General features: G+C 52.6%; 1 protein-coding gene across 25 annotated transcripts in view; it reads right to left on the minus strand.

Annotated features, from left to right (window-relative positions):
- Positions 1 to 14681, minus strand: part of ZNF618 (zinc finger protein 618) — a 377016-nt gene that overhangs the window by 54840 nt on the left and 307495 nt on the right. For 21 of the 25 annotated variants that reach the window (XM_047828947.1, XM_047828945.1, XM_047828943.1 and 18 more), the window contains 2 exons: positions 11104 to 11363; positions 1716 to 1811 (listed from right to left, as the gene is read on the minus strand). In XM_047828947.1, the coding sequence (XP_047684903.1) occupies positions 1716 to 1811; positions 11104 to 11363 (356 nt within the window). The remainder of the gene's footprint in view (positions 1 to 1715; positions 1812 to 11103; positions 11364 to 14681) is intronic. The other 4 variants (XM_047828953.1, XM_047828958.1, XM_047828956.1 and 1 more) reach the window with 1 other exon arrangement.

Here is a 14681-nt window from a genome sequence, read left to right on the forward strand (position 1 = left end):
CATATGTGGAGCAAAGATCCAGTTGTGTATTTCTTCGTTTTTAGCCCCGTGATTGGCACACAATGGAGGGGGCTCAATAAAGTCACAGTGTCCTGCTGTTCTCCTCATCTGTCCCCGAGTAATAATGACCCTGACTCCCCTCCTATGGCTGGCTATGACCCACTCTTCAACAGTTTCTGCCAGTTTCCCTTCAACCAACTGAGAATTTATGGAGCATCTTAAACATGCCCGGCACCGGAGCCCCAGCCGTGAGCGAGAGTGTGAGTGATCGCTGCCCTCTGTCTGCCAAGAAGCAGACAGGCCACTAGGCAAGGGGACGGGCAGGGTGATGGGGTTACCACAGTCAAGTGCAGGACGTGGTGGGCCCAGTGCAGGACCCTAGGTCAGGGGAGTGAACAGAAGAGGCGGAAGGAAAGGGGGAGATGGACGAAAGGTGCCCCAGGGAAGGTGGAGTCTCTCCCCAGAGGACTGAGGTCACAGCCTCTGACAAGGAAAGACTTGGTTCAGACTTAACCCGCTTCCAGGTGAGGTCTCTATGCCCCAGCCCTGCCACAGCCCTGGGCCTCAGTTTCTCCAACTGCAGTCAGTGACCTAAAGACTTTTTCAAGCTGTGTAATAACTGCAGGCTGCAACGGGTCCCCCCACTTGCCAACCCCCTTGATTCTGTTCACAAGCAGGCCAGGTCCCAACCGGCTTCGTGGGGTTTTCCCTCAACCCACAGAGGGAGCTGAGGATCTGTGCAGCCTTGCTCATGGATCTCAACCCACACAGAGTCACAGCGGGTACGGTCATCAGTCTTACATCCTCGCCTGGCTCCCCAGGGCAGAGCGGGGCCCTCGCCCAGTGCACTCCTAGGACTGAGTTCAAGGTCCTGCCTGCCTCCTCACCGCCACTCACCCTAAGACCTCAGGCTTCAGGTGCTGTGTCTGCAGAGGGGCTTGGTGTGCAGATAGCTGGAGGGTGAGGCATGAGGCAAGGGCACCAGAGTGGCAGCCCCACTGGGCAGTGGTGCCAGCAAACCTGGGCTCAAATCCTGGCTGACCACATAAGCAGCAAGAGGCCCCGGACAAGTCATGGAAACACTCACGCCTCGGGCTTCCTCTCTGAACACAGGAAAATGGCACCCACCTCGGGGGGGGCGGCATGAGCAATAATACTGTGGCTACTTAGAGCACAGTACCCAGTACAAAGCCAGCATTCAGTACAGAGAAACTGCCGTGACGATCAGCATTTTCCAAAGTTCTTTACAACCCAACTTCCTGAACGCACCCCGGGAAAGAGAGACCCACAGTCAAGCTGGTGGGAGGCATGGCCGTCTTGGGGAGGTGCAGTGCACGGGAACTTGGGAGAGGTCCTGCACTAACCTGACGGTTTAACCCAAGCTCTTCTAACGCATTTGGCCACAGAACTCCTTTATACCCCTGGCCTGTTTCAGAGTTGCAGCCCATAGCAAGTGTAGTCAGAATGTTCCCGATTTCCCGATTTCCACGTGCTCTGTCATCCCTCTAACGGCCAAGTCTTCCAGGGCCCCTGGCAGGCTCAGATTTGCTGCCCTGTGGCAGCGACAGGGTGGAGGAGGGCGGCCCCTCATGGCCCTGCAGATGCTATAGCAGGTTCAACTTATCAGGGGTCTGCAGGTGGCGGCTATGTCCAGCCGTGCCCCCACCCTCATGCCGGCCCCAGTGAGGTCCTCCTGCCCCTCAGCCCTCACGTACCAGATGCATATCTCAACGCTTGGTCAAAAATCCAGGTCCCTGAATAGCGGCTTCGCACAGATCCACCGTGGGGGCTGCCTTCGGGCGCTTTTCCATCTGAATTACGTAAGAAATCAGAAAGAGCCCTTAAAGTTGGGGGTGCCTGGAAGGGTGGGGAAGGAGCCAGGTGAGGAGGGGCTCCAAGTCTCAGGTCAGCCAGTCACCTGAGCTCCCGGGGCCTTGGCTTCTCCATCTGAACACGGAAGAGTGACCAAGATCGTGCTGTCTACGTTTTCACTAAAGAACTTGTCCTGGCAGGGGACATCCACACATTCCGCTGAGAGGCTGGCCTATGGCAGAAAGCAGCGGCTACAGGCCCAAATCCCCCCAAAGTTTTGTTTTCTCTATTCTCTGACTTAATATAACATAACATGATTCGCAGTATGGTTATAATGCTTCTCCCCAGAAGCCTTCCAGCAAAATGAGCCTACAGGGAGACCATGCCCCGCGTATGCCGTGGTCTTATGTCCCCCAGCCTTCCGGGGGATTCTCAGCTCAGACCGTCCTGGCCGGATGCCTGACTCTCTGCCAGGTAAGCTTCCTCACTCTGCAGGTTCCCCAGCTACCCTTTTGTCGTCACCATCATGGTCTACTAAATGCCAGGTGCTCTAACACTTTTCATTCGAGCCTCTCTCACGTCTCTGCACAGGCTTGGCCTCTGAGCCCAACGCACAGGTGAGGAAGCAGAAGCTGGCCGGGTGTGCGGCGACGTGCCCAGCTCACACAGCCAAAGAGGGCAGGGTGTGGACTCCGTGCCTCGGCACACATCAGCTCAGCTCCCCATCACACATCCAGTAAGACAGGTGATTATCATCCCCATTGTTCAGATGAAGGAAGCGAGGGCTGGAGGGACACATATGGCCAAAGGCTGCCCAGATCGACCTTGATCCAGAACCTACGTGTGTGACCACCACACCTCTGGGAAAGCACCAAAAAGAAATGATGCCTGTTAACATGTACCATTTGCCGACTGCAGTCAGGTCTCATGCCCATCCTCCATCCTTCCAGAAGTCCTCGTGTGGTTGGGACAACTCAATACCCATTTCGGTGATGCACATGAAAATTCTAGGGACCAGATGGCTCACGGTTGGGGCTACCCACAGCTAACGTCTGGCCAGCCTTCAGGCCTCCAGAACCATCCTACTGGCACGACACCAGGTCACCTCCAGACGCCAAGGTGACTCCCCTTCAGTCCCGGGGCTCCCCCCAAGTGCTGCCGGGCAGCAGATCCCGCCCCCACCCCCACCCCGGCGCCATGTCTGGTCCTACCACAGGACCCCTGGCGTCCCCTATCCCCTATCACGGCTGCCAGGAGCAGCTGATAGAGCATGCCAGCACAAGGGAGCCAAGCCTCTACCTCTCCCCAACCCTGCTGTTGCTACTGACACAAGAAGCCACAGGTGCTGAATAATAGCACCTTTCCAGCATTTTCCAGAAGCACCTGGCAGAAAGCCTGGCTCCTTTCCCGAGAGGATGGGACGGATCAGGTGAGGCCAGCTGAGACCAGAGGGGTTTCAAGGGGGTGGGAGTGCCAAGGAACACCCAGCCCTCTTGGTGCCGGGACCCAGCATGAGTTGGGCCCACAGCCTACTGGGGGACAAAGGACCTGGAGAGGTAGTAAATCATGGACAAGTGGGTTTCCTGAGCCTCTCAGGGCTTGGACTCAGACCAAATGTCCTTGGGTCCAGGGTCTTCCAAGCAGAGTACAAATCACCTGGGGATACACGAGCAGTCAGTTTTAAGAGAGTCAATACCCCAATCATCAACTTTCAAATGTATTCTTCCCTAAATTCAATGTGCTGGAGACGTGGCAGTGGCTGGGGAGGCCCCACGCAGCTGGCCCTCCTTCCTACTTCCCTCCTGACCCCACCCTTATGCACTACAAACAAGGTGGTTCCTTCGTCCCCCATCCCACCATGGTGCCCCCCCATGGGGGCTGCCCACCTCAAGGCTCCAAGCAAAGAGGGAATCCCAAATTTAAGAGCAGACCTAGAAAGTGGGTGAAATCTAGGGAGCAACGCCTTGGGTGAATCAGGTGATTCCCAATCCTTCGCTCTTAGCAAAACTGAAGAAGCATCTAATGGGGCTGTCAGCAGAGAAACCATGAACAACAGCGTCTGATGACAGACCCCGTGCAATTTTCAGTACACAATTTGGAAAGAGTTCCAAAAATTGAGTGACGCTCAAAACTCCATCCATCCCTGGTGCCTTATGTATGTGATTAAGCTTTCTAAGTACTTCTGCGCATAGAAACCAAAACAGAGGAGTTAAATGAAAGCTGAATGTTGTCTCGTGCAACAAGAAATACTAACTCACTGGAACAGCAGCCAATTGAAAAAGAAATGAAGCCCCATCCATTTCATTAAGAGGTGCATTTTCAATTAATTGTTTATTTTTACATTTACTGTTTATCTGAATTTGTTTTTGACAAACTGTATACTAATAATAACTCGATCGGGGGGGGGGGATGTTTTAAAAAGTACAGTTTTATGATCCCAACAAAATTTTTAAGAAATTTCTATTTCAATTTATGTACGTCTTGTTGTGGGAGATGACTGTAAAACAGTGATCAATAAAAGACTCTCAAGCATAAAAAATATATTACATTAGGATAAAATCCTGCGAAGGAAGTGGACTGGAAATATGAGTTCAAGGAGAGAAAGGAAAGATGTAAAATTTCTGACTGTTAAAGACGAGCTTGTTCGTATGTTTTTAAAATGGATGATGGCAGATATCAAACCGCAGTGGGTTTGGATTCTCTCGGATACATTTAAAACAATGGTTTCACGGTTATATTTCCAAAATGACACTTTTTTTTTACACAATACTCCAGAAATTATATCCTTTGAAATTATCTAAACTCTGGATAAAAATGTGAGACGTCAACTCAAAAATATGAAAGAATGTACGATTTCTCAAAATTCTTCTGGGAGGTAATGAACAAAAAGAAGCTGGAAAGCCGTTGGCCTTTTTGGTTCCTGTCTCTCCAGATGTAACCCCAGGTATGTCAATGTCCTGAGGCTTCAGCTAATACTGCTGGTATCTGCTTTGCATTTTGGGTCTCCCGCGTAAAAACGCTTTCATACCTATTACTTCACTCTGCCCCCAACAAGTCTACTGGAAAGACAGGCGGATGTCACTACACCCACCGATCGATGAAGACAGTGTGGCTCAGAGACGTTAAGGATCCTGTCCAAGACTCCACAGTGGGGCAGGTCCTGGGTCTCCTGGATTATAGTCCGGGGGCCCTTTCCCACGGGGACGCTCTAACTAGGACCCCTGCCCACCTTGAACCAGCAGATGAAGAGCCAGTTGCAGAGATAAGACGTGCCCGGGAGGGCAGCCAGAACTCCCCTACTCTCTGCCCCGCTTCCCTGGTGGCTGTGGCAAAGAGCTGAGTGTTGGTTCTGGCAGGCTCAGGTACAAAGCCCTGCCAACAACCTACTGAAACAGGAAACTATCAGCTGGAGCCACGGAGCGGGACCTGGCACCCCTGCCTGGGTTTGTCACAGACCAAAACCCGTATGGCTGTGTCTGAATGATGGCCTGCTCCTTCCAGAGCCGTGGCTGAGCCGCTGCCTCCTTTGCCTGCGCCTCCTCCCCGGGCAACCCTGCACGTGTGCAAACACCTCTACCCCTTGATGCTCAAAGCTCACTGCCTAGAAACATCCATGTAGTCCCCCATCTGAGCCTTCACTGTGTCTCCTGCATCCCGTCCAGAGATTTCCAGGACAGAACTCTCTCCCTCACAGGCCTATATCCAGTTCTAAACAGTTCCCACAGTCACAGACGCCTTCCTTTTACAGAGCTGAAATCACCTCCTGGTGACGGCCCTGTATCGGTTGGAGCTCAACATTCTAAAGAATGTGTCCGCTCCTTCCCCTCCCCCTCAAATGCTTCAAGTTGTGAATACTTATCCCCCATCATCTCCCCCACACCCCCACTGGCCCTGCCCTCAGTCTCTTCCTCCCCAGGACAAACAGCCCTTAGCTCTTCTTCGGGGCTCCTCCCCACGCCAAGAATGAACTCTCTGGATATAACCTGGTTGGCCCACACCCCGGATCTGAGGAGAGCCCAGCGGGGTGCTTGTTCCCTTCATGGGCTCCTGCACCTGCTGCTCCTCCTGGGCTCCCTCATGTGCAACTTCCCCAGGATTAAGGGCCGATGCTCCCACCCCACAGAGAAGAGCACCCACTGCTTGGTAGTACGTTCTGACCACGCAGATCATGGCATCTGAGCATCCTTATCTCTCAGGAAATGTTCCGGGGACTGAATGTCCTGATTGTTGTAAACTCCGCTTGCCTCCTCTTTACCATCTAGGACAAGAAGGGCAAGCAGGTTTCCACTTCGTATTTTTCAACTCTGGCTGACTGGCAGTGACGTCTTGATGAGCACTGTGTTGAGAAGGATTCTGAAGTGCACTGTTACAGTGTGCAGGGACCAATTAGCCATGCCTGCCACGACTGTGGACCGAGGTGTAACAACGGGAATACCTTGTGTTCAGAATTCTCCATGGTGTTCTTGAAACCTCAAGTGTGTGGCTCTACCATTCCTCGGGCTGCTGTGCAGAGGTCCGCATGCAGCTTGACAGGTGGAAACGGGAATCTGCTGCCTCACTTCCTTTCACTTCTGGTCTTATCCAATAAAGTCATCAAGTTCAATATTACGATCTCTGCTCTTCTTGCTGAAAACCCCTGAGTTTCCCCACACTGGCTCCAGTGGCAGTGACGTTCTTTCTAAGAGTGAGAGATATCTTTCTCAGCACGGGGAACTTCTGGGCAGCTGGGAACCGGCAGCCGACACTGCAAGCTTGGCAGCCAGCCTCCTGGGCACGGATGCCCCTCCCGATTCTCCCAGCCTGGGAAGCTGCCAAGTGCCACGCACGTGTCCAAGCCCCAGCTCCTCCATGGGAAGTGCCTCAGATGATGTTTGTGTCATTGGGAACACTGTTTGTTTGATGGCAGTTACAGGACCAGTGAGGACCCGGGGGTGGGGACAAGGGGGGATGGAGCTCAGAGGAAAGGCAAACGGGAGGTTCCCGCATGGCACAGCACGGAGTGACCAAACAGGGACACTATTCTATTCGGCTACAGAGGCCGGCTCTGAGCCCCGAGCGCGGCTGAGTGAGCAGGGTGCTCCGGAGGCCCTTGGCTCTGCAGAACCTCATGCTTCTCTGCCAAGTGCCGGGGGAACACGTTAACTCCACGACACCCGGCCACCGGGGCACGGAATGCACACCGTGGCAGGTGCACATTCAAAGGGATGGCTCTAACCGGCATTCTGCCCCTGGCCACATCCCTGAGAGGGCTTTCCCTCCTTGTTTTCCTTCCAGGTGGGAGGGGTTTGCTGTGAGGGGGATGGACCCTTCAGGAAGTGGAAGGAAACATCACTGACTTGCTGTGTGGCCCAGGGCAACTCTTCCTTTCTGTAGAATTGTTTGCCCCTCTATAAAATGAGGGGATAAGGGGGGTCAAATCTATGGCACGTATACCCCACTGACCATCTCCACGTCCATGGCAGACATCAATAATCAATCATGCCACCCTTTAGAATGGTGAACACGGGACTCCTTATAAACAGCAGCAATTACTTGGCCCACAAGACAAAATCTAGTTGTTGTCTTGAGATGAGATGAATTCAAAAAGCTCAATTCTAACTATTTGATTTTTTTTTAATGCTTTTCTTTCCTGGCACTGAGGCCAAACCAGATTTCTCTGAGCCTGACTGTCGGTAGAAACTACACCCTCGAGGAGGAAGGTCTGCCTTGATGGATGCGAGATGAGCCTCCGTAACGAGCAGGAAGTGCTCCCAGGCCCTGCGACAGTACAGGCTCCAAAATGGCGGCTCCACTCCTGACTTGCGGGAGTGGCTTTATTCCTTTTTCTCTTTTTTACTCCTCTGACTTGTGACTTTACTCCTTTTTCGTGAAGAGTTTGCCAAAAGCAGGTTACTTAGAAATGTCCCTGGATTCTAGGGAGGGAGGACTAGAAGGGGCCCCAGGGATAGGACAGATTGCCCTGTCCAGTCCTCAGATGAGAAAATTGAGACTCAAATTAGACGCTCAGTTAGAGCCCATGTCTTCTGACACCTCATCCAGTGCCAGCCTTTTTCCCCACCCCACTTTTTTTCCTCTACACCACACTGGCTTATTTCTTAGGCTTTAGAAAAAAGCAGAAACTATTACCACTCTTCCCCCTTGAAGTGGTACTTCAAAGAGGTACTCTTCCCCCTTGAAGAGTCACGCTAATACTACTGATAATAATAGCAAATCATTTACGAAGTACAATGCTGAGTGCTTTATGTACATCATCATATTGAATCTTCACGGAACCCAGGAATTTGCAATTGTGAGAACTGAGGCACAGAGAGGTCAAGTAGCCTGCCTGAGGTCCAACAGCTATTACAGCAGAGAGCCCGGATTCACTTCCAGACTGAAGACCCAAAGTCATTCTCTCTGCACAGTGCTGTCCTCCTCCACCGCCTCTTTTGATTTGCACACCCATGAGGTGGGCAGGACAGGGAGCATGCCTCACTGGATAGAAGAGTACACTAAGGCACAGCAAGGCCAAGGACCCTGCTGCTGAGCAGCCGCTGAGTTGGAAATCAGCATCAGAGGCTGGCACGAGACCGTGGGGCCTCTTGCTGTGCAGGCAGCTGGCCCAGGGAGGACTCCTCCCAACACTTGCCTAGCATGGCTGCTATAGGCCTTCCCCACCAAATCCTGGCTGCTGGCTCCAGCCCAAGATTCAGATACAACTACCCTTCACTGGCCATCTCCAGGTGAAGACATATATATATATATATCTACTGGGCCCCATGAGTCTCAAAACACACACCCCAAAGTGAGGAAGGGCACACCCTCTCTTGGGGTAGCTAACACTAGTGGCTAACATTGGCCTTGGCTCTGGGAGAGTGAATACTGAGGGAAGAACGAAAGACATGGGCTCCTGATAAGCCCCTTCTTCCACTGGGCACTGAGCTAAGTTACTCCTGCTCTTCACCAAATACTTCTGGTTCATTCCAATTCTGTCATGAGGGATGATGGCATTTCCCGGCCACCTGAGATTGGGAGGGGCCATGTGACTAATGAGGCCAATGACAGGGAGAGAACTTAACTTTTCTCCTTTCTGGGCTGTAGCAGGTAATAGCTAGTGTGAATCTCTCCAGAGCTTTCTCTCCCTCTGTCCCTTGGCTGGCAGCATTTCATACAATAGCTGCTTTTAGCCTGGGTCCAGAGCAGAGCCCCCAGATGACCCACAATGGGCACATAATATGACTTAAGAAATAAACCTTTGTGGTTTTGAGCTACTAAGATCTCATCACTCTCAGGCTCGTTTGTTACGGAGGCATAACTTAGCCCCATCCTGACAGTTATGGCCCCAGTGTCAATACTGCTCCCTAGAAGCCAGTCCCTACTAGGCATTGTGGGGTGGGAGCAGGGAGCACAGAGGCACGGGTCAGAAAAGTCTAGGGGCTCCTAGTCTCGTGGCAGAGGTAGGCACAGGCAAGGCCCCTCTAATTTAAAATAGATAATGGGAAAGCCGCCTGGGTGGCTCAGTCGGTTAAGCATCTGACGTGATCTCAGCTCAGGTCATGATGTCTTAGGTTTGTGGATTCGAGCTCCGTGTCAGGCTCTTCACTGACAGAGCAGAGCCTGCTTGGCATTCTCTCTCCACCTCTCTCTCTCTCAAAATAAGTAAATATACTTAAAAAAAATTTTTTAAATAAATAACGGGAAGTACTCACATGAGGGGTAGGGTATCAACGGAACTCTGACCAGAAGAGATTAAAGAAAGCTTCTGGAAGGTGGCGGCACAGGAGCCGGCCTTCAAAGATGGGCTGGATTTGGGCATGTGGAAATGGACAAAGGCTTTCCAGGGAGAGGGAACGGTATGAGCAAAGGGCAAGAAATGCTGCATAAAGGCAGAGTGTGCTAGAACGAAAGGTCCAAAAAGATCATAAATAGGAAAGAGGGATCAGGTTACAGAGGATCTCGATACGATGGCCTTGACCTGACACAGTGGAGTGGGAAACCCCAAGTTTATTAGCAGGGAGTGACATGGTCACTGATTTGTTTTTGCCAAGGCCCCTGGCAGCCAGAGTAGAGGGCAGGTGAGGGCAGAAAGACACACAGGCATGGCTGTCAGTGGGATGCCGCAACGACCCAGATGGGGCTGACAGGGTCACAAGGAACCGCAGAGAACAGCCGGGAAAGGGAACATGAGGTTGAGCCTCGGCAGCTGGGAAGAAAAGGCAACAGGACTTGAGCATAAACTTGGGGACACGCAACAGGGGAATCTCTGCACAAGGCCCTGTGTGCCAGACATGGGACGTGAGCCAGAAGTCAGGAGGAAGTGAGCCAGAGCTGGACCAGGAAGGACAGGCAGAGGGGAGGGGGGGCGGCAGCGTCTAAGAACACACTGAGCACGGGAAACGTGGAGCAGCTCGGATGAGAAGGGAAGTCTGGGAACAGGCGAGACAAGTCCTCCATGGCAGGCGAGGCACGAGGACTTCACAGACCAGGGTTTGCAAACCTGTGGTCTCGGAGTGACTCCGACCCACAGACAGGTTTGTTTTGCTTGGCAGATTTCAAAAGTCAGATTAGTTGCTAACATTTAAAGCCAAAAGAATTCACCTCAGATTTCTCACTTCTGGCGTGTGGCACGTCTACACTGAGCCCGTCTCCCACCCAGTTCCGGCAGCAGCTGAGGACCGAGCCCCTCTGTGTTTTGGGGGAGGCCTTGCGGGCATCTGGGTCTGTGAGCCCCGCCGGGTGCAGGTGGCCCTGAGGGGAATCCCCTGGCTCCTGCTGGAAAGTGAGGGGGGAGAGAGAATTTCTAAGAAATTCATTTCCACAGAGCTCCTCTGAACCTGACCCAGACCAGAAAAGACAGGGGAAGGTGCCAGTCTGTCATGAGTCCGGTCCCGAGGGGGCCTGTTCCAAGCAGGACGTGCACTGGGAGCTGCTTGCAAGAGCCCGCGGTGAAGCCAAGGAGAAAATAAATGCAGACAGGCATTTAGGACAACGAGCAACGTGGTGGTGCTAGACCTACCTGGGGCACGGGAGCCCCACGCCATGAGGGATCTGCCACACCTACAGAAAGTTCCGGGCATCTGACCCTAGCAAGTCTTAAAGCACAGATAGGGCTCTGCATGTCAGGGAAGGAAAGAAGAGGTCCAGACTACAACTGTCCAAGCAAGAGGCAGGTCTAAGGAGCCTACGTCCTTCCCCAAGGGCAAAGCAGAGCCACCTAAGGTTCTCTCAGCCACGGACAGGCAGGACTGTTCTCTCCAGGACTCTGACCCCACGCCCAGGTCCCAGCCCTGACCCTCACGGAGAGGCACTCACCGAGGGTCTGCTGGTTACGAACGCCACCAATCACCACGCAGATCTCGGCGGGCACGTCGCCTGGCCCGTCCTTGCTGACCACCTTCTTCTCCTCCTTGGCCTCCCCCTGCCAGATCACCTCCTGGATGTAGTCATCAGGTAGCTCTGTCTTCACCTTCACCTCCGTCATCGTTCCCTGCTCGGCACTCAGGGAGGCCTCGGCCGGCGCGGGCTCGGGCCCCTCCACCTTGGTGCTCTTCTGGCTGCGCTTCAAGCGCTCCCTGGGAAAGAAGAGAGTCTGTTCAGCGTGGACTCCATGCCAGCCCCCAGACCTATCTGGGAGCCCACCAGCCCAGGGGGTTGCAAAATGTTTAGTGACAGACCCATTTCTCCGCGAATCTCACCTTGAAGCACCGGCACCCATGGCGGCCCCTATGGGTCCTCCAGGGAACCCCAGGGCTCCGAGGAACACCGTTTGAAAATCAGTGGGCTAGTATGGCTCCAACGCCACTCATTTTACAGATCTAAAGAGGTCTAAATGTGCCCAGTAACTCCTGTAACTGGGGTTAGAAAAGACCTACGAGGGCAGCTACGGGTGGTTGAAATCAGTTCTTCTCCAGGTTTGATACGCACATCAATCAGCTGAGAATCTTGGTAAAATGCAGATTCTGGTTCAGCAGATCTGGGGTTTAGCCTAAAACTCTGCTTTTCTTGCTTGCTTGCTTTCTCTCTCTCTTTCTTCTTTTCTCTTTCTTTCTTTCTTTCTTTCTTTCTTTCTTTCTTTCATGTTTATTTATTGTTGAGAGGGAGAGAAGAGCATGAGCAGGGGAGGGATGGAGAGAGAGAGAGAGAGAGAGAGAGAGAGAGAGAGAAACCCAAGCAGGCTCCGAGCTGACAGCAAAGAACCTGACACGGGGCTCAATCTCACAAACCGTGAGCCAGGCATCCTGAGATTCTGCTTTTCTACCAAGCGTGCAGCAAGGCCGATGCTGCTGGTCTTCGACCTGCACTTTGGACAGCAAGGGTTTAAGTGGCTTGATGGGTACAAAGTGCCCAGTGCTGTTCCCTTCCCTCCTTGGCGGAAGGGCTGAAGATTCATCCAAGCCCCTCCCTGTTCCATCTCACGGACGGGAGACTACAAGCCAAAAGCCTCACTCAGACCTTACCATTCTGGCTTCCACGTGGCTCTGCAAATACCAGAAAACATTCTCAAGGTAATGAGCTCAATATTGAGGTGGGCAGGGAGGGCACAGACCACCGAACCTCCTTTATGGGGGGGGGGGGGCACACTGTGGCCCAGAGCACAACTGGGACTTGCCCAGGGCCACACACAAGACACCTGGCAGGCCAAGGCATGAAGCCTTGACATCTCTTGAACAGAGCGGTTCAACGTGACTCTCTGTGTTATCATAAGGGGGAGCCTTCTGGTAAGGGGATCATCACGATCACTCCCACCTCTGAGGTACTGAGGCCAAGATGTGCCACACTGGGAGATCACATCATGTGCCAGCCCAGGGATGCCACCCTGTCACATCCGGCCCTCTCCACTGCTTCAGAGAAGCTTCTGGACTGAACTTGAAGGCCCACACTTGAAGCACACTCAGGCAAGCCCACTAGTATGCCAACCGAGCTTCGTGCAGGTGCCAGGCTGGGAGGCAGGGACCCGGGTTCTGACCCTGGATCTGAAGTGGGCTTGTTGTAGGACTTTGGACAAGACTTTTCTCTTCTCTGGGCTTCAACAGCTCCATCTGTCACAGGAGCATGAGTTTTTATCACATTCACTGTCCCTCCCAGCTCTGAACTTTCTCTCAGGTTGGTGACTGAGCAAAGAGAGGAGGGTCCCAGCTAATGAGGAGGGGACAGCAAAAGGCCACTGGGGAGGTCCTAGTATGGACTGAACTGTGTCCCTGACCTGCCCAATTTGTATGGTGAAATCTTTTTTTTTTTTTTAATGTTTATTTATTCTTGAGAAAGACAGAGAGAGAAAGAGAGAGCAGGGGAGGGGCAGAGAGAGAGAGAGAGAGAGAGACAGAGACAGAGACAGAATTTGAAGCGGGCTCCAGGCTCCGAGCTGTCAGCACAGAGCCCAACATGGGGCTTGAACCCACGAACTGCGAGATCATGACCTGAGCCAAAGTCGGACACTTAACTGACTGAGCCACCCAGGCGCCCCTGTATGGTGAACTCTTAATCCCCAACACAACTACAGCTGGACACAGGGTCTTTAAGAGATAATTAAGGTTAATAAATAAAGTTATAGGGACCTAATCTGACAGAACAGGAAGAGAAATCTCTGTCTCCCCACCACGTGAGGACACAGAGAGAAGGTGGCTGTCTGTAAGCCAGGAAGAGGGTTCTCACCAGAACCCAACTGTGCTGGCACTGTGATCTCAGACTTCCACTCTTCAGGACCGTGTGACAATATATTTCTGTTGTCCAAGCCACCCGGTCTGTGGTCTTCTGTAATGGCAGCTCAAGCTGACTACTGCTCAGGACTCAGATGGACCAAGCCAGAGTGAAAAGGTAGGCTGGGAGTGGCCCGGGTGACTCAGTCAGTTGGGCGTCTGAGTCTTGATTTCAGTTCAAGTCATGATCTCCTGGTTTGTGTTCAAGCCCCGCATCGGGCTCTGCGCTGATGGCACAGAGCCTGCTTGGGATTCTCTGCCTCTCTCTGCTCGCTCTCTGTCTCTCTCAAAAATAAATAAATGTTAGAAAGAAAATGTCTTAAAAAAAGGCAGGCTTGTGGGGAACGAGCCAGGAGCCAGGGCTGTCCGGTCAGGCACCTCCTTGCTGTGTGACTTGAGCCACCAGCTGCCCAACCTCCACGCCCCAGTTTTCCCATCTGCAAAATGGAGCTAACAGGACTGGCAGGCAGATTTCAATCCACTAACAAAACACTCAGCACAGTGGCTGGCCTGTAACAGCTATCAAGACATGGTCATCATTACTATTCTTAATAATGACGAACTGTTACGGCATCCTTAGCACTCAGTGGGCCCAGTGACGCCTCCTCCCGGCGTGTGCCACATCAGGGCCACCATACACTCTTTGGGTTCTTACCCTTCTCTGCATCAGGAAACATAGATCGGGATGGTTCGATCGCCTCAGTGTTCATTTCTTTTACTTACTGAAGAAACACTGAAGTTGCTTTTTATGTGCCGGGACTGTTCTAATATACGGACTCTTTTCATGTCTTTCATCTCGGTTAACAAATGGTGAAGAAGTCCTGGGATTATCTCTGCTTTACAGATGAGGAAACAGAAGCACTGAGAAAAGTGACCTGATCCAAGTTACACGGGTAGTAAGACATGAAACCAAAATTAGACGTAGGCATCTTGGGTCTTAGCCACGGTGCACTGAGACTCGGGGAGAAACCTACAGAGGGAAGCCTGCCCATCTGCCTCTGGCAGCTCCCACACCACCCACTCTTTGACCTTCTGCATCTAGAACAGTCCAAACCGTGGTGCTAGTGGGTAAGCCAGAGGAAGGCAGACTGCCTGACTTTTCTGGCTGCTGCTTCCTCCAAGGGGGTATCTTGAACCAGAGCCCCCTTGCTGAGGACCAGTGCCCCTGGGAAGGGATAAGCCTACCCACTCCCT

Source organism: Prionailurus viverrinus, chromosome D4 (genome assembly GCF_022837055.1).
Source record: "Prionailurus viverrinus isolate Anna chromosome D4, UM_Priviv_1.0, whole genome shotgun sequence".
Lineage (NCBI taxonomy): Eukaryota > Metazoa > Chordata > Mammalia > Carnivora > Felidae > Prionailurus > Prionailurus viverrinus.